Genomic DNA, 20,364 nt, shown 5'->3' on the forward strand with positions numbered 1-20,364 from the left:
GTGCTTTCTTTCAAACACAGCTCTACCTAGGCATAATTTGAAAGAATTCCTTCTGTTTCACATTTAGGAAAAAATCTCCCTCAGTTGCCCATTAAACATATCTTGTCAGAAATGGCATTTTCAAGAGAGTCAGCTTTTTCAGCTGATACTGCTGGCTGGACCACAGCAACACACAACTTGTGCTCAGATGCTGCCTACCTACCTTTGGGGTTCAGTGCATTCAAAACGTAGAAATTGCATTCCAAAACTGCATTTAAAAATAATTAAGAAGGAGATGGCCCAAAGCATATTGGGCCAGGTATCAGTCAGATGCAGAAACTAAACTAGAACAATCAAAAACTGTGAAATTATTCACATTCAAAATAACTCTATACAAAAGCTCTGTCTCCTTACTGCAGAATAGTGAAAATTTTCCCAGGAAACCATGAACTTCTTAATTCAAGACTTTCCAAAAGAGAGCAGAAGGCAGATCACACTGAGATCTCAGCTTACAGAAAAACTAAATTGTAAAGATACCCACCCTTGGAAAGCAAATTATTTAAAAAAAAAAAAATCACTACAGCTGAAGATGCAAGTATGCCTTGAGACCCCAGAAGAACAAGAACACTGTTACGGTCACTTCTGGTCATCATCTCCTCACTTGGAGAGTGGTTTTCTTTAGCTCTGAAGGAAGGAACGTGAATAGCAGGCAAATCTAACAATGACATAATACCAAATGGGATTCAGTAACACTGGACAGCACAAAAGTTAAGAAAGCGGCAGTGATTTATCCTAGGTCCACATCTGGATTTTTTCTGCTTATTGCATTAAGTTGCAGCAGGGAAAGAGGAAAAGAAAAAGAACAAGGAAAAATTAAGAAGCAGTTATATTACTTCTACATGGACTCCACAACAGTTAAGTTATCCTAAAAATTACTTTAAGGCTCAACTAAATTCTCACAACTAGCATTTTAATTTACTTATTGCCCCAAATAATGGCCTGTATTAATCTTTATTTAGTGCAGGCTATTTACTGAATATCCTAAATTTAAGTCCTTTCTCTTTCAGTCATAAGCTGTTAACAAACTCACACTAAACATTATTAAAACAAGTTCCATTAATCTATCTTTTTGCGCTTTAAGAAAATCTGTTTGGTTTTTTTAAGGAAGAACCTTTGCAAAAGACTTCCATAAAGATGAGAAACCACGCCTCCAAATAGACACAACAGCCTTTGAAATGTACAGTGCAAACAAGTCTAAGTTATAGCACTCTCCCACAGCGTTTACCAGCATTAATAACCACTCTTCAGGTAGGCATGCAAATACTGAATGCCTTCAAAAGAGGTAGTTCATACAGGTACAAGAACACCAATGCTTATACACAACATCATCTGTGCATAGAAATGGAGGCAAGCATATCCCTTTACCCTGGCATATTTAAAGTACAGTTAACAGGACAAAGTTGTTCAGCGACTTTTTGCCTTATTTCTTAGAAGTTGAAGTATTTCTAATTCATCAGTTCTTCTGCTTGCATTTCAAAGGTATGACTCTCAAGAATCTGCAGAAAGAACTTACACATGTATTAAAACAAATCTTTCCTATAGATGTAAGATCACCAGGAGTGCAAAATGGAAGCTTATGGTCAAATTCAAAAAACCAAGAGCACCTGACTGATGTGTTTTGGTGGGGAAAGCTTTATATGACCATTTTAAGTTACATGTTCAACCTACAACAGAAGTGGAGGGAACAGAGTAGCCTTTATGGCATCTAATCTTTAAGAGAATTCCAGCACAGCGATATCCCAACGAGCTGTGCTAAACCAGCTGACTGCACAGTGCCCCAGCAAGTGGCAGGACCCTGCTGACAGACAAAAGGCAGGATCACGCATCACAGCAACAGCGTGTAATGAACTTGGTATAAGCCATTATGCACCTAGAGTGAAATTTTGTGTCTGAGCAATGAGTGCATTGAAATTCTCTGCGATTATTATCCAAACTTGTAATTTTTAAGCATACTAACTTCTCAGATGCTGTTTTCAATGTGTCATCATGGGTGAAGTTGTGAACTAAGAAGAAAAGAAATTAAATACCCCCGTGCAGTCTTTTCTTTACTAACTGAAAGATAACTGGAGAACAACAAAATTAAGTGGCACTGATTTTCTTCAGTTCAAGATAGCCATTTGATTAAGTCTTATTGGGATTTGTTCTTTCTTAAATATTGAAGAGAATCCACACAGCTGCCTTGAAATGCTGTTAAACATTGCTTCAGTTCTGCAGCTTTGTCTACAACAACCTCTCTCCTGAGCAAGCATCAAGGAAGGCAATAAAGTTAAACTGGCAAAACACTTCGCTTTCTAATAAATGTTTTTGAATCCTGAACTAAAAACCACTACATGGATTTTGGTCAAGCTTCCAAGATCAGTATTTGTTTAGTTAAAACAGGAGAAAGTCTCAGGCCAGTGTTTTAGGAGATTTTGATCTTTATTTTCAGTAACAGCTGTCACAGCAAATATGATGAAAGAAGTTACTTCAACCATTATAAATTACTCCGCACAGCTGTGGCACTTTGAAACAAAAGAAACTATAAACAACTACCTCACATAATACACTAAAAGGTAATACATCCTTTAAAGAAAACACCTTTAATAAAAAGGTTTCAGAGACTACTACTCAGCACAGGCAATAACATTAATAAGAACTAACTTTGTGCAGGAAGCATTCTGCAATTAAGAGCTCACAGAGGTTAAATAAAAACAATGCAACAACCCCCTCTCACAGATTTGCTGAAGATACTTCATTAAAAGATGGAATATAAAGTAATCCTGAGAAACTAATACTTATGCTGACATTTCCCTGTAACAATTCTTCCCCTCTTCTGAGAGCATCGGCTTGTTTAAGGATATGCATATGAGGACGTGCCATACGTTTTCAGTAGTTATGTAGGATATCACAAGTTACAGCTCGGTATCTTCAAGGCCAGAAACAAGAGTTTCCCATGAACAGAATAATAGGAAGACTGCCAGCTCCTTAATGTGGAAGCTACACAAATCTTGCATTTTACCTAGAATATCCCCAAACAACAGATTTGAAAGTTCCAAAATCTTAAACAATTTTGGTAATAGATAAGGTTAGATGATGTTTTCTATTCTTCAGGTTTGAGTTTTCATTGTTTGAACATGTCCAATTTGTTTCCTTCAGTAAAACTGACCACGTAAACTGATGACATACTACTTACCACTGAAAGCACAAAATTGAGTAGAGCTGTCCCGCTATGGAAGAGGATTGTCACTAATGTTGTAACTGTAGTAAACAAGAGGCTCACATTGCGACTCATCACTATCCACAGAGACTCCAGGATCTGGAAAACGAGAGGGAAGAGAAGACAAAGTCAGGCATTGGATGGTATTAGCTAGGACAGAGAACTGCTTACAGAGTGAGTCATCTCCATCACAGCATACAAAGACAACATTTGAAAAAAAAAAAAAAAATCTTGCCTCACTCCTAAATTACAGCAGGTAATACCAGGTGAAAACATCTACTTTACCCACAACAAATTTCTAGGTAGATTATTTAGTAGGTAGGTAGTTATTAGGTAGGTAGATACACGGTTTTAGAATTTTTCTCCCAATGCTCAAAATTATTCCATTAGGCAAAATTGCAAAAAAACCTAGATGCAGTGACAATTGTTTATTGCGATTAACATCATCAATTGCAAGCAGATCTTATCTTGGGGGAGAAAACTCATCTTTTTAAAAGTAGAAATGCTAAACCACAAAGAACAAGGAGTAACATCACAAGGTAAAAATAAGTCTGAAGACAGCTTCAAATAAAAAAAAAAATAGAATTATTACTTTAATAAATCTGTTTTAAAATATTTGATGGTAATGAGATGCATGATTTTTATAATGTCTGCAGACAACTATGCAAGTTGTGATTTTGAGTAGGGATGCATCAGTTAGTCAAGCAATTATGGAAAATAAATCAAACAATGCTAGACAATCTATTAAATCTTGTACTGGCTTGGGGAACTGATTGCTTATTAGTTACAGATAGTAAAGAGTAGTTTTGAGACATGCCTTTAAACACTACAGCCAAATTAGTTTATGTCTGAATTATTATCATCTGAATAGGGTAGCAACAGCAACCTCATGAGACGTTAAGGACATAAAGGCATGGCACAACATGCACATGGAGGCATCCTAAACACAATGCACAGTAGTTTCATAACAAATATTTCATTCAGAAGGCATACAGTAAGAATGTATTTGCCAAAGTGATTCAAACATACAAAAGAAGCAGGGTTACAAACAAAAGCCGTACCTTCTTTCAGACTAACTAATATAACTAGAAAAACGGTAAAAGCTCTGACACAAAAGCTCTTCTCCAGGTTCAAAGCAGTAAGTGAAGACTTCAAAACTAGCAACAGTTACTCTTGGTTTAATGAATATATTAATCATTAGACTGAATTAAAACTAAACAAAACAAAATAAAACCCAAAACCCCAAACCAAAAAAACCCCCAGTAGTTGGCATTTGTAGCGCAGTCAAAGGAGTGAGCCATGTGATTGCCTTTCCTTTTGAATAGAATGAAACATATAGAAGATAATTTATTAAGCATAAACTTGGGAGAGAATAAGTGCTGGGGGAAGTGACAGAGAATTACAGCACATAGTGAAAACAGAAAGATCTACTTAGTTCATGCTTCTTACAATTTAATGGGAATTATGAATGTTAAGGCTCATCTTTTGAACAGATTTTATTAGTCCCTCTTGAGAATTCAAATGAGGTTAGAGGTGAAGATGACATTCTGCTGAAAAATACTCTCCCACTGGTATCCATCCCTTCCTTTCTTCTACGGATTAAGAATTCCTTCTGGGAGTGCAGCAGTGGTACAAGTTCAGGCAGCCGCCAGGTAACTTTATTAAACGTACATTACACTATGAGGGCTGTAAACACAGAGGACAGTGATTTTTGTGGGAACAGTTTGTAGCTAAAGCAGAGGCCCTTCAGTTGGTATTCAGTAAAAATTGACTACCATTGCTAATAACAGACCATAAGTCGTATGCTAATCGTGCAAGGCTCCAATCCCAGATGTTACCAGAACTTTGTGCGTGAACAGGAACTTGGTGCGACAGGTCTCCTGTTATGATGTGGAGTTCAATCACAGAACAGCAGCAAAGGCCTTGAAAAAAGCAACACAGGTTGAAAACAAAGGCCCCTGAACCACAAGCAGTTCATTGAGGAAGAAGGTGTTGAAGATGCACAACCTTAAGAGCTAGGAAAAGACTGCTTTTGCTTTAATAAAATGTGGTAGTAACTAAGGGATGGGGGAAGCCAAAGAGGCAAGCAACTGGATATGGCCATGATCTGAAAAAGCCATGGCATATAGCATACAGTCCAGGGCGGAGGTCAAGGGGTGGGAGCTGTCCAGAAACAAAAACACGTTATAAAAGGACAAGGTCCTTAATTTGAGGGAAGACGATGTCCATTTCAGTTCCGGCTTTGTTTAAGAGCTCTTGAGCCTGCTCACTTTGACTTCTGTGGCTCAGACCATCAAGAATAGTGGCCATTGGCGCCAACTAGACAGTGCCACCGAGACGGTATTCTATCCTCACAGCTCATGTAGAATCACATCCTGTTAAGGACTGACCACTTTGAATACATAACATAACAATTAATAGATTATAAAACAAACCATTAGCATGAAGTGCATTGTTAATGAAAGTTGGTCTAGTAAAGTTTTGATTTAAAAATTAAAACTAGCCTGATTTATCAGCCTTCTAAAATACTAATCGCAGCAATTTTTAATTCCCTCCCTCACACACCCTCCCTTGCAACACATCAGCTAAGCTGATAACAGGGAGCAGTTCACAAGGAGATGGGCTTGGTCCATCTGCTACAAGACAGCATACATCTAGTGCAAGCTGTGAAAATTTCCTTCGGTATAGTTATGCTACTCCAGCATAGGTCATATTTGTTTAATACTTTCCCTAGAAGCTTTAGCCTATAACCAGGTGTCATGGCTAGGATGAGAAGACAGACATAGCAGACATTAATCATAACTAAATACAGTATCAGAAAGTGCTCAAATATTTCACTAACGGTGACAAAAATCTGAATACATGCACCTGCACCTAACAGTTCATAATGCTGTTTGATTCCCAGAGCATACTGCAGCTGAGTTAATGAGCTCGGTTACTATGCATAGGCAATTTCTAACACCTTGCCAGCTGAGACCAGTTCTCAAAAACACAACTATGTGTGAACAGTTATACAATAATGATACTTTTAACATTAGATATTAAATAACTGAAAAACACACCTCCTTCCCCAAAATACTGCTTTGTAAGTAGTCTTAAGAGATCTGTGTTTAAAAGAGCTACAAAGCTGCACAGAATTCAAGAGTCCCTGTGCATCACACCGTGATGTGTCACCATCAGCATTGGCTGCTGTGCCTTTCTAATCTGTAACAGACAAGAAATCAAAATTGCACTTAATGTTCTTAGCCATCAAAGGTGTCCCACTGGCCACTTAACCTTTGCTTTCAGGTACTGGTCAGTTTAAAAGGCACTTGACCAAAAAAAGTTATTTGCTGAGAACTCCAACTCAACAGACTTCTGGAAGCCAGGTAAATTAATATACCTAATTTGACTATAGAGATCATTCACAGATTTATAAAGGGAATAAAAATGGACACAAAAAGGTATTAGGAAAAAAAACTTGTCCTTCTGTATGCTTTTAATTTTTTTCTGTTCAGAAAGATGTATCATTCTGACAACTCAAAAATTACAGCAACAGAACAAGTCAATAAACCTTTAAGGTGAAAGACAAGTAATGGACTTTGTGAAGAATAATACAGTATGCACAAGATCACAGGCTTTCTGCTCCAATTAAAAGCTGATTTCCAAATAAATATTTACCCATAAAGTTCTGGGCTAACCCTTCAGGGCTCAACAGCTTATTTTTAAAAACATCTTTGCTTGACCTTTACATGAAATGGAGACAAAATGGCAACAGAGAAAGGACTGTCCTCCAGCATCGTGCCTTTGACTTTCTGACTGTAAAGAAATCCACTCCTCCTCTACAAATATATATCAGGTTGAATGTCACCTACCCTGAAAAAACCAACACCCGTTGTGAAGAAGAGAACATCAAATCTCTGAACGCCTACCTTACTAGAAACAAAAATTCAGTGGTAGCTGAATTATATACTGAAGAATGGACTGTATTAGCTATAAACTTAGGACACTACTTGAAATTCTCAGGACCAGAGAAAACATTAGGATATGTAGTAACTCACTGAAACATTTGAGAAACTGACTTGATTTGGAACACAGATCAGTCATGCTAAAGGCATGGATACAGAAGGCTAACTAAGCTGAAGCTCACTGTGTATGTCTTAATGGAAGGTCTTTTGTCTTCCCATCTGGGAATCTCTGAACGACATACAGGCTGCTGGTGGAATGATGACTATTCTTGTGCAAGAAGCAAAAAGATCAATTTAAGGAGACATTAGCAATGTCTCATATACCATCAAGGGAGTTCTGAGTCATCACTCACAGATTTAGCCAGCAGTAATTTACTTTTTCAAGGTTTCAAGCCTTTGAGAAATGGAGGAAAAGGGTATGTATTGTATATTTCATTCACCTGAAAAACTACCTTAGAATAGAGCATGGGGTGCAAAATTTGAGGCAAGGCATAAGTGAGGATCCGCTCTAGCTCTCTCCCCAAACTAAGAATAGGATGAAATAAACCCCACTTCAGAAGCATATCACTGGATAAACTAGTTTATAACACTACTGCTTCTGAACAATACTGGAAAAATCTGAAACTGAAAGGCAGCAGTGCTGCTAACACCAAAGCTTTCAGAAAAAAGCAAACTGATGATTTGGAAGAGCTTATCTCCATATTAAATCTTCAGGCAATTTACATGTTTATATAGTGAATTACTTTAAAATAATTAAGGTCTGTCTATATCAAACTAGAGCTAAGTACAACTGCTACAATGAAAAGCACATTTTGAGGGGGGTACAGAAGCCTTCTGTGCTTTATCTGATCCTCATAGTTAAAGCACTGAATCAATGCATATTGTTACAAGATAAATGAATGCCAGTAATTCCCTAGTATAGCTATACCAGTGATTTAATTACATGCTTTCAGCTCTAATATGAAAGCTCCTTCCAGTATGGGAAGAGCCTGAAGTGGAACACTTGCATCTATCTTCTTTTAACATTTTTCTTACAGCAAATGTTCCTTCTTTTACTAAAAAGAATGAACACCTTCTATGACTTCCATCAACAGAAAAGAGGTTTTCTGCTTATGATTGCAATATGACACTGTCAAATAGCTGTATTTTCAGAGAATGCAGAGTCACCTGAACTATTGCAAAGCATAGTGTAATCTTATTCTTTTCCAAAGGTGGAGGAGGTCTCACTATAGCTGCATATTCACACACACAGTTCTTTACAGTTATTTGTCTTTAAATGGTTTGTGTTTAAAAAAAAAGAAAAAAAAAACCACCAAACAAACAACTGTCAAGGCAGTTTTGGGACATACTGTGTCTTGCTATATTCTTAAGAATTGCAGGTTAGCATTGATTTCAAGCATCCAAATGCTGAAACATCCAACAGTTTGAATTAGAGCTAACCTATTTAAACTCCCCCACCAACTACCCCTACAGCCCCCCACCGTACATGACACACAAGAAACACCTACCCAAACTCCCACAAAACACAACAAAAAAAACCCCAAGAAAAACCAAAACTAAAACACAAAATACACCCCAACAAACAAGCCACCTCAAAAGCACCCACATAATTTAAAACATTGATCTTTCCCAATTCAACATGCCATTCTAATAACTCATTGTTCCTTTTCAAAATACCACGAGAAAGATTTTCATTCTCTGATAAAAACATAAATCCTGAATACAGTAAGCTTCTGTTGTATCCTAGGGTAGGTAAACAACTTGCTTAGAAACACCAGGCTTAAGTCAAAACTATTCTTATTTTCATCATCTCCAAGTTTAAATGACCTAGACAGGCAGAGAAATCAGGTTTTCATCAATTTTAATTTGAAATATCAGTGTGAGTAATATTTACGCAACGCATTGTAGATCAGCAAGCCAACAAAGAAAACACTGCCCAGTAAGGATGTGAAATCAGGATTTATAGCTATATACTACGCTGACTGGTTTACAGTCTGTCATTAAAGATGAGTGAATGGAGAAAAAAGACAGGTGTTTCCCCACAGTTGATGAGTAATGAGTTCATGGAAATAAACAGGAAAGCAAGTCAGCTGCTGGCACTTCTTCCCTTAACTTCTAAACTGGATTTCAGAAGTAAAGCAAAGCATGCTAGCTAAATGAAAGTTTTAATATTACATGTATTTCAGTCTTAAATATTTATTCTCTTTACACTATTTCCTGCATTATTCTAGCCTATTTAGATTACTGAAGTAATCATCATGGTTTCTGAGCACTGTGCAGCATTTTTGTAAATGACGGGGATAGCACCTATCATGCAGTTTCTCCTCATTCTCTCCCTCTTGCCTAGAAGGAAACTCCAAATTGATTTTAAGTGATGATGTGGTGTGCATTTTTGTAACTCTGCCTCAAGCATGCATGGTCAACTTCGAGAAATTATTACGTAAATTTCACTATTAATTGAAAAAAGGTTCACTACAATAACAAGTTTCAGCTTTTCCTTGTCTCACATCATCGTCTATGACAGAAACTGTAACCATTTAAGCAGCGGTTGAGGGAGGACAGAAAAAGCACACATGCCCATCAGTCTAAACCAAGAACTGCCTCGAGGCAAATACTAGCTTAAATTGCATCCACAGAAATGTTATGTTGTGAGTTACATATAAATAATGTTCTTCCAAAACAGGTAAATAGTAACCTGAAGATACTTCTGGCTTATGACAACAGCTCAAGTCAAAGATGAACTATATTAGGGATTGACTCTGTATATTAAGCATTTCAGACTTAACATCACTTTTTAGAGGTAGGTAGTTGCTTCAGTCTGGATTGCTTTCAGTACTTTTTCTCCTCATGAGGTGAAAGGTCCAGTGTATTGGATTCAGGAATTCACACAGTATAAAATATTAATTTCATTCTCCCCAGGACTTTCATAAAGTAAGAGAGAAATAAGCTGCTTTCAACTCAATGAATAATAATTTGAGGGAAAAAAGACTACAAAAAAATATTTGGTTTTCACAACCTCTTGGTCAATAGTTTCCTCAGTTATAACTCAGACAAATTGGTCCCTTTTTTAAAAAGAAAAGCCACTAACCCCACACTTGCCAAGCATTTTCAGAAAAACAAGCCTGAAGCAAATTAATATTTAGCAAACACCACAATTTTCTAGATAACACAGATGAAGTGAAAGAAATTCCAAACAAATGACCTCCAAGAGCAGACTACATCATATGAAGCATTTAAAACCAGCTTGCAAGTGACACAGGTAATCGTACAGTAATAACCCCTCTCAGGAGGAAGTCTGGAAAGCTAGTATTAATGAAGATGCTGAAATCAGGACAGTTTCTTCACCTCAACCAGTTCTGTCTGTAGTATGGTTATATCCTTAGTAGGCTTAAAATAATTGCTTAGGTAATTGTAAGTAACACTAACAATGTTTCCATTATTTTCCATGTACTTGAAATCCATACCCTTACTGGTAGTCCAAGGAGGAATCATCAGCAGTGAAAACTAAGACCAATTTGGTAATAAGGGCAAAAAATACATACCGAAAGAAATGTTTCAATGTTATCATGAACAAATGATGCAACATCTTGCCAATCCAGAATATCACCAAGCCAGCTGTTTTGACGGTTTATGTGCCATTTGTGTCCTTTGTGTCTTCCAGAATGTGTTACATTCTTAAAAAGAGAGACAAAGATGTAAAGAAACCAGACATTTTAATAACTTACAGAAATGAGACAGCTGAAGACTACTGTTTCCTTAATGAGGAACAGATTCAACATGCACCCAAATACTTAGAGCTGCTTTAATTGGCATCCTCAAAAATACCTGGAATTACTCTGTCCACTGGAAAAATTAAAACCTGACAGCAAACCATGGTTAACTATCCCATATAATTAACAGTTCTGCATATTGTACTATTCACCTCAGTTAAACATTAGCTTTACTGCTTGACTGATACAATGGTATCTATCTTGCTCTTTATGAAAGCACAGAAGAAAGAGGTAATGACTTCAGTTACTGCCTACAGAATTTACCGTTCACAACATACAACTTTTCCCAGTGCAATTCACAAAGGAAAATACAAGCAGAAGCCAAAACAACTAGTTTTCTCACAATTAGTGTCTATTTTTCCACTGGTAATGCTCAGTCACGTAAAATCTAAAAGCTAAACTGGAAGCATGGAGGATTTCTTCTGACCGCACAGCTTTGCAACTGCAACACAACAAGACAACAGGAAATGGCCATAACCACAACTGCTGTTCCCTTAAGTGGCTTCACCCTAATGATGAAGTTGCCTATTGTCTAACTGAATCACACCTCATCACCATCTAGCATGAGAGTATTTGACTCAGTCTGGTGCTGTGACAAGTGTTTCAGAGAAGCATGCCGAAATTCCAATGTAAGCAAGTCTAAGCAAACCCTTTGACTACAACAGATCTCATCTTAATCTTTAATAGCAAGAAACTTCTCAAGTTCTCAGCTCTGATATTTATAAGCGTCCCACTACTTCTGTTAGGATTTTCCAAAAACTTTTAACCTTACCAGCCTGCATTCAAAATGCCAGCATCTTTTTTTGGCATACATAGCAAGTAGTATTCCAAGTGAAGTCCATGCACTGATTTATCCAAGAGCATTACATTTTCTGCTTATTACCAGTTCTCCCTGGATGCACTGTTACACTTTATGATGCGCAATTTGCAATATTCTTTAACAATCCACAGCAACATGGAGATCTTTCTTCTGAGCTGGCAGTTTATTTATAGCAGAAACATGAGTAGTCAAAAATTTCCCTCCAATAGGCCTTTTGTATTTGTAAACTGTATCAAGAATCTATTTTCTGTTCATCTAGTTCTACTTTCAAAGACAGCTCTCGCTATTAGCTGCAGAATTAGGTATCACTTGCAAATTTTGTAATCTTGCTATTCCTACACATTTCAAGTTCGTTGTTATTCAGCGACCATACCGTTATAGCACCTAAGGTCTCAGGTATTGATAAATCAGGGATTCAAAGAAAGTGTCCACTGTTTCCTCCTCAACAAATTCACTAGATCTTAAAAACAAAAACAAACCCCACACTTGAATGGACTGGGAAGAGGAGATTCTTGTCCTTGAAAAGACACATTGATTGCAGAGTTATGCCATCATCTTCCAATGTTCTGTTCTATTTTACTTCATTGAGTACATAGACGCAATGGGAACTGATCTATTGCAACATCTCTAGAACCTTCTGAAATATACACCATTTGGTACTGGTGATCTTCTCAGAAAGTAGCAGTTAACGACTGAATCCATATTTCATTGGCAATTCTTCCTCAATTCTACAGCTTTCATGGAAGAGTATCACCTGAGCCTGGGTTCTTCAGTCACCTACAGACTAGAGCTACACTATGCAGGCCTCAAACTGAGGTGTAATTATTACGTTCATACAACTGAAATAGCGAGGAGCTGAAAGCTGTACTGAGAAAGTTAGACATAATTGCAGTGTGGAGGACATCTGTACATCACCTAGTTTACCAGTCTTCAGATACACTGGAGAACCACGCAAGCCTATTGTAATATTAGAGGAGGAAATAGCCAGGTGGAAAGTGCTCAGATGCGACATTTACGTGGATATGGAGTGTGACAGAAGGGGCAAGATTAGAAATAGACTCTGGAGAAGTTACCCACAGCCCACAGATTTTTGGTTGCAGCCCAGCACGCCAATGGTAACGTAGGGAGTCTAGTATGCAAACAGCAACCAGGGGAACAGACTTCAAGACTGCAGGCAGTGAGCATCAGTGTGTGCTCCTGAAGCTCCTTCTGCCGTTTTAATTGTTAGGAAAGCTATTTCTTACCCTACAAGAAGAGCATCTACGAGAAAGAAGCCTCATAGTATTCCCTCAAGTAACAGCTGCAAGAAAGAAATCACGTAACACAACAGACGGACACAATCTGTGCTGCATACTGCAGCAACAAAAGTACTGATACAGCACGTGCAGCAACCCAGAGCCCTGCTGAACAATACAGTGCCACGAACCATCTGACACACAGGTTGTATTAGTAAAAGCAACAGGTTTATCAGTATAACTGTATCACAAGTAGGTGCTTTTCTTGGTCAAGCATTTAACACGGAATACTCCCAAGTGCTTAAGGCCAGCAAAATCTATTGTAGATAACAGCTTTAACTCCTCCTCACTGGGCCCATATGCCTCAACAGCATTGTGTTATCTCTCCACATGCTCTTCTACAGCATTATCTGGTCAGAAGAAGAAACTGATTCTTTCCCCTTCTATTTTGACTACTATACTGAAACTCTTACTTCTTTTAATACAGAGATTTTGGAACTTCAGAGGTACTTTAAACATGACCGTATGAAGAAAAGTGTTAATACACTAAAGTTGTAATTATTTAAATACACAGAAGTATTTCAAGGGTATGCCTTTTGGGTTTTGATATTTCCATTGCACCACGACTAATGAATTGCTTTTTCCTTTAAAAGGCAAACAGCATTGGCAGCATGGAAATGATTTAACTCTTAGGAATTTCTCAAGATTCATTGTGCAGAACCCATTATAGGAATGCTAGCAGAGTTGGCAAAAATGCATTGTAAGAAACTTTGTGAAAGGACAATTTCTTTGTCGTAATTTCAAATTAATAAAAATTACACAAATTGTGCAGAATACTACTTTCCTTTTCTTAACTCCTCAAGGTCACAAAAATTCAACAGAAAGCTCTAAACTATGAAACACCAAATATAAAAAGCGAGCAAAGTGTAAATTAAATGGCAAACATAAAACCACACATAACTACTTAGGTGAAGCATATAGGTCTGGCTGTACTCAAACAGCGACTGTGGAATGATCTATCTTATCCACTTGAAAATTTTACCAGCTTTTTATTAAAGACCTTTACGCAGCATCCCAACTTTCTGCTAATCTTTCTCAGAAATGCATACTCAGCATAATTATCTCAAAGCACTAAGTGACAGTTTATATAAATACCATTTAAATGAAGTCACCCACCTTCACAAACCAGGAGTGATAGAGCCTGTCCCAGAGTTCCAGCACTTGTTTTTCAATCACAGCGGTGTTATTCACTTTTTCTCCTAAGATCTTATGGAGCTAAAACATATAGAAATCTTTTATTATACAGGACAGAATGAAGCCGGCATCTACTGATGAACTCCAAGCTAGATGAATCACCTACGATTGTCAGTAAAGGCATGCCTCAAACCCAAAAGATTAGAAAAGCTGAGAATCAGTATGGAATACACACTTCAGACAACATGGCTCACAACATGAGAAGTTTTTCTGTAAATAAACCTATTCTGTTGCACTAAGCTGAGAACTTCTTTCTGCACTGAAAAGCCATCTCCAAAAGGCTTAATCTGAAAGCCTTGATCATCTTTAGAATAAGTATTTCCAATAACTTGAGATGTGTGCTAGATATAAAAAACGTATAAATAAGAACCTTGGCAAATCCTCTTGAAGAAAGTTAACTTAAATTATAATTTAAAAAAAACCTCCAATCTACCACATAGAAATTAGAATACCAGGGCAGGGGGGACTGGTGGGGTGTGTATGTTTCTACATTGTCTAAAATTGGACAGCTAGAGCCAAACAAAAAAACCTACTCATCTTTATTTGATGCATTTTCACTGGCAACCTTATTAAAATGACGACAGATTTTTCAGCTCTTAAAAATAAATACTCCTCTGAGCAGAACAGACTACTGAAATCACTCCCACCCTTCCTCCAACTCACAAACTAGAGAGTGGAAAGAATAGATCTGTCAACAAAACAGTTAACCAATCAGAAGTAAAAAGAAGTTCAAAGATACTTGTCAGTGATTTTCTTTTATGAAGTACAAGAAATGAAAACATTAAAAAAGGTGGGGGAGCTCACTCTTACCTTATGTGTAATCCATTCTCGGCCATATTGGTATACATTATTAGCTGCTGAATTGAGTGCCTTCTGAATAACCTGGGCTTCTGGGAGCCAGCTAGGTTTTTTTTTTTTAAAGAAGGAAAACAAAAGTTAACTGCTACGTATTTTACCCATTTCATTACACCCAAAACACATTACAAATTAACATTTGAAACAACAACAAACAGTTAAGGTAAAATACATACAAACTTCCTACAACTAAAATGTTTCCCTTTACATATCAGGGAACAGAATTTCTCACAAGCAAAGCACAATTAAATCTAGGGCACGTCACTGCATTTGGAATTCTCCAAGGTTCCTGTCCAAGGTTCCTGAAACCTTAGTTAAATTGGTATCTCAACTTTTGAAAAGAGATCTGCTCTTCAATCAGTATGCATGCTATTCACACTACATTCTTAGAAATTTTCCTAGCATTCCAGTTTTCCGAGTACACTCTATGAAGCAGTCTTGTCTAGCTGCAAAGGCAACCTTCTGAATTACAAGCTGAATGTAAATTGTTAACATAGTTTCCCTGAAAGAGCAATAAGTTTGGGCACCAGTCATTTCTAAGTCCCCGTGAAACTATCTGCTCAAGAATTTCTTCAGGTATTCAGGTAACTTTCAAGAAATGTACCTAGTTAGTTGACAGCATATCAAACACTTGTGAATACAGGGCACACATTCTCTGCTTTGACTTTCTACATCTTGATTCAATGGCACATGTTGGAGCCCTTCCAAAACAAGAAAGCATTCAGGAAATAAAACTGCTGCATTTGTTCACCTGACTGAAGATCAACGTGGAAGCTTTTCTGTCTGTACAACCCTTCAGAAATGTCCTGCACTGGAATTCCAAGACATTTCAGTCACTCACCTCTAAACACAATGTGAGCATCAAGCTCTGAAAGCTGCTGAAGCCTGATGGATTTGGCAAGAGGTATACTTCTAAAAAATTAAAGGATAGTGCTTTGGATGCTTCATATCTGGATGCAAACACTGGAAGTAAAAATTTTAGCTAAAATTCTGCTAATTACCTAACTCGTAATCCAGTATTTTCATCATGTGAATGAGCTCCTGGCAGTCAAATTTCCCTTTTCATTAATCCTACTTATTTCCATCTTACAGCAAAATGGAAAGGCCAAACAACACAAGAGATGCCATGAAGGAATAAACAACACATTTTTAAGTGGTTTCTGTTCTCTTGTTTGTGATTACTTAAGTATTGCTAAAGCACATATTACTACAGCATTTATTAACTATGTCATTTTAGTTCTGTTTTTGAAAATTTCTCTTGCTCTTATAATGCAGCATGCACTTTGTTTCAATTCTGTTACACCATCATCACTTCTGTTTAGAAAGTGCCCTCGAAAAAAGTCAACAACCTTATCCAGGTGACAATTCTTTTTTCCTGGGAAGTGTCTGGACTCACCTTTACTCAGTGTCTGTTTAGCTGAAGCAGAATGAAAGCAAACTGGGATGCTCTCCCCGCCCCCCCCCAAAAAAAAAAAAAAAAAAAAAAAATCACACTCTTCAGTCTCACCTATTCCCCCCTGTGCTCTTCATGCAATCACTTCTTTGCTCACCACTGTGCCCTTGTTTTTCTCTACAGGCATTTCTCTCAAAATCTTCTCTCTCCCTTAATATTTGCCTTGGTGCTTGCTTTAATCATTACATAGACCATATCTTACAATCTTCCCCACTGTGTACATTATACACACTTGCTCTTGATGGGAACAGGTCTTCCCCACTGATTCATACCAATCTCTCCCCACCCAGCATTCTTTTCACTCTCAAACTCTTCTTCAGTTCATTCCAAAAACATTTTCTTCAACAACTATTCCCTCAAAGGCATTCTGCAGCCAGCTCCCCACACTGAAAAAATAATTGAGCTCACATCTCGCAACCTTCTACAGAGAGCATGCTTTGCCATTACTTTTCTTTCACAGGTAAAAGGGAAAAGAATAAGGACCTCTTTATTCTCTGCAGTACGCAAGCTTTTCTGTAAAACTGTAACTAGAGAATGTTATAGAGCTGTCCTCCTCCTCCAAAGTTCAACCAGTCCTTAAATATGAGATACCACATTGACCGCCCTCCAGAGTAATGCATAAACACCACTGCTGCTGAGAGTTTAGCTTTTATATCTGCCTGCAATGGTCGCTCCCATTTCTGTTCACCTAGGGGATTTTTTTGAATTAAAAACTATGCATAAGAGCACCTGGAAGCTTGTTCATCCACCCTATACTATTCGCTTAACTTCAGCATTCTTACTTTGCCCATTCTGGGTGACTGGCAACTGTCTCATTGATCAAGCTGCTTGTGACTTGTATCATGTGAACACTCTCTTGATGTACCTAAATTAAATATAGAGAGGAGAAATGTTAGGCAATGCAAACGAGAACTCTTCCTACGTTCACAAAGGCTTGGGGGGGGTGGGAGGGGGAAGGGCGGGAATGGGGCGGGGACAGGACATGGACATGGGAACACCAGTTTAGACATTTAAAGAATAATTCTTCCAATGCAGACAACCCATTATGAAGAACGAAGTGCTGTTAACCCAAAAAAGCAGTCAATAAAATAATCTTCAGTCTGTTCTGAGCATTTTGGTCACACACTGTGTGACTAGTAACAGCAAATGGAAATTTAAACCTTATCTCATCAGTGGAAAACATTCTAACAATACAGCAGTTCTGTCAAGGGAAGCACTAAAATACAAAGCACAGTTTCAGATATATCTTTTTAAGCCATGGATCAAATAAATGTAAAAATTAATGAATGCTCAAATCTTAACATGACCAACCATGCTATGAAGTGCCTCACCAAATTAATTCTTCAATAAGAATGATAAAAGACACCTTTTATAAGCATCTTAATGTTCCTCTTATGAATATAAGGAAGCTTTAGGCAGGAATGGTTGCACAACTTTTAAAGCTTTCGATTTTAAGTACTCAACATTGTATACGCCTATATTCTGGAGAAAGGAGACTGACATCAGAACCCACTGATTTTTGTTCCGTAACTGTATTCAAAGCTAAACATTCAATCTCCATTCATTGTTTCAAGTATGAATACAGCTCCATTAAAAAAAAAAGTTTAAAAAAGTACATGAGTGACCTCTTCTGGTGAGCAAAAAAAAAAACCCAACCACAAACCAAAAATCAGTTTCAAAGAACATGTGATATGAATCTCAGCACATTTAAACTCAGAACAGGATACCATGAGGTTATTATAGGCAATTACACAAACAAACTGACAAATACACCTTAAGCATTTTGCAAATACATTTCCGATGCAAGGTAAATCAAAAAGAAAAAATTCTACGTGGCTCTACTGTTGAGAGGAAAAGTGTAACAGGATGCAAACCAAATCTGTTTCTGTAACATAAGCTAGTAATTCTTTTACTAAATTTTGTATTTCCGAACATCTCTATATTAGGTTTGTCATATAGGTAAATAAACATACAAATACAAATAAATATAAATATATAGATTTTTATATATCAAAGTCTTGGAATGGTATCAAGTTCAACTACAGAGCATTTAGCTGCTAAACTTTTCAAAAAATTCTTTAAGCTACACAATTTTAATTATATACCAATAACTTTCATTCAGCAATTAAAAATGAGCTCTATGATTACATTCCTTAGCACACTGTACCTTTGCAGTAAGGAGCAGGGCTAGTAGAAGGGTTCCTATCACTAGCAAAAATATTATGAAAATGCTGATTATTTTATCTAGCATTTTCTCCAACCACACGATCATCTGTGCAGAAGAAAAAAAAAAAACAAATCAAAGCATATAAATCAATCTTTAATGAAAGCAATGCTACATGACAGTATTGTTATCTTTATTTACAACCAGAGTGCAAAAACAGGCTCTAATCAAACAGCATTTATGCCCAAGCTTGGAGATGAACAATTAACAAGCGATGTTAGCATGATTAAGGCCATGGTATGACATGTGATTTTGCAAACAACATTTACACGCTACCACAAGACACAGCAAGCTCTCTGCAAAGCAAGCAATAATTCAACATTTACTCACTAGACCTAAAGAAGCTAGCGTTTGTGTCAGCTATGAACCTAGATACTTGTCTTTGTTTCTTGTCCTTCAGCAACTTGGAAACTTAGATACTATCTGCCCAGGACTTGGAAGCTATCAAGGTACACCCTAAAGTACAACCATGACTTTCGAATTTGAATAGCTAATGGCTGTCTAAATTACAAACGACTTATTTCTGCAAGGGACCAAGTTTTTAAAGCTGCTTGTCACCTTCTGAACTGAAATGGGGTTGGTGGTTTTCTGCGTTATTGAACATCAGGCCAATTATTCAGCACCGGCTATTTCTATCCTCTCTCAATCTTGAAAGGATGCTCAGCATTAAAGATGCATGAGCTGAACCTACTGATACAGGAAACAGGCATGTATATTGTTCTGTGGGTTTATGGAAAGGCCCATTCTATACATATCCACAAACAGATGATGACACCACTTAAGATTAAAGAAATTCTGATAACGTCATTCAAAATAATAAAACTGCTCAGCCACGTGCCTATGCAGAGTGCTCTAGAATAATGCAAGCTGAGCTTCATCTCATACACAAATTGATTGTTTACATAAAAAGCTGTGAAAGCCTATGCAAGTATGACCAAACAAATTTTCCTAGCTTCTACGGTTCAAATACCAAGGCTATTTCTTCTCCCTCTGGCATTACTGCAGGAAAAAGCAGCAGCAGAAGTCCAGCTGTAAAATCTGTGCTTTAAGAGAACTGAGGTCAAAGCCAACGTGCAGTAGATGAACTGTTTCCAAGTGAGTACAACTTATGTATTCGGAGATTAGGCTGGTAACTTCTTAGAGATCTTTCAAAACTACTAATATGCTTGCAGGTTGTTTACATTAGTTCTTTCTTCATTATTTACCCTATCCTTACATGTGAAAATTGCCCTGGAACAACTAACTTCTACGGACAGCTGTGTGACAACTGAAATGGGTAACACTGAAGCTATATCCCCTATCTGAAAAAAAATAGTAGTAAGGATTTTTTTTTTTTTGGCTGCTCATCCTGTATCATCTGAGCAGGTAATGTACGTTAAGCGATTACTTTTAACCTTCAAGTTCTTTTACAACCAGGTCCTTGTCTGATCTAAATTAACACAAGAATCATATCCAGCATTTTAGAACTGTTCAGAATTATGAAGAAAACTGGAGGGAAGCAAAATCCTTTTAAAAGAAGCAAGTGTTGAGCCAGTAAGTTTTATTTGTAACGAAATCTGTATTATGACCTG

General features: G+C 37.3%; 1 protein-coding gene across 1 annotated transcript in view; it reads right to left on the minus strand.

The window, feature by feature from the left end:
• The window catches only part of TMEM245 (transmembrane protein 245), an 88,614-nt gene that overhangs the window by 30,830 nt on the left and 37,420 nt on the right, over positions 1-20,364 (minus strand). Inside the window, exons 7-12 of the mRNA XM_075084409.1 lie at positions 18,737-18,841; positions 17,352-17,434; positions 15,072-15,162; positions 14,184-14,282; positions 10,725-10,856; positions 3,212-3,334 (exon numbers count right to left, since the gene is read on the minus strand). Of these exons, the coding sequence (XP_074940510.1) occupies positions 3,212-3,334; positions 10,725-10,856; positions 14,184-14,282; positions 15,072-15,162; positions 17,352-17,434; positions 18,737-18,841 (633 nt within the window). The remainder of the gene's footprint in view (positions 1-3,211; positions 3,335-10,724; positions 10,857-14,183; positions 14,283-15,071; positions 15,163-17,351; positions 17,435-18,736; positions 18,842-20,364) is intronic.

The sequence above is a fragment of the Phalacrocorax aristotelis genome, chromosome 2 (assembly GCF_949628215.1).
Source record: "Phalacrocorax aristotelis chromosome 2, bGulAri2.1, whole genome shotgun sequence".
In the NCBI taxonomy this organism is placed as follows: domain Eukaryota; kingdom Metazoa; phylum Chordata; class Aves; order Suliformes; family Phalacrocoracidae; genus Phalacrocorax; species Phalacrocorax aristotelis.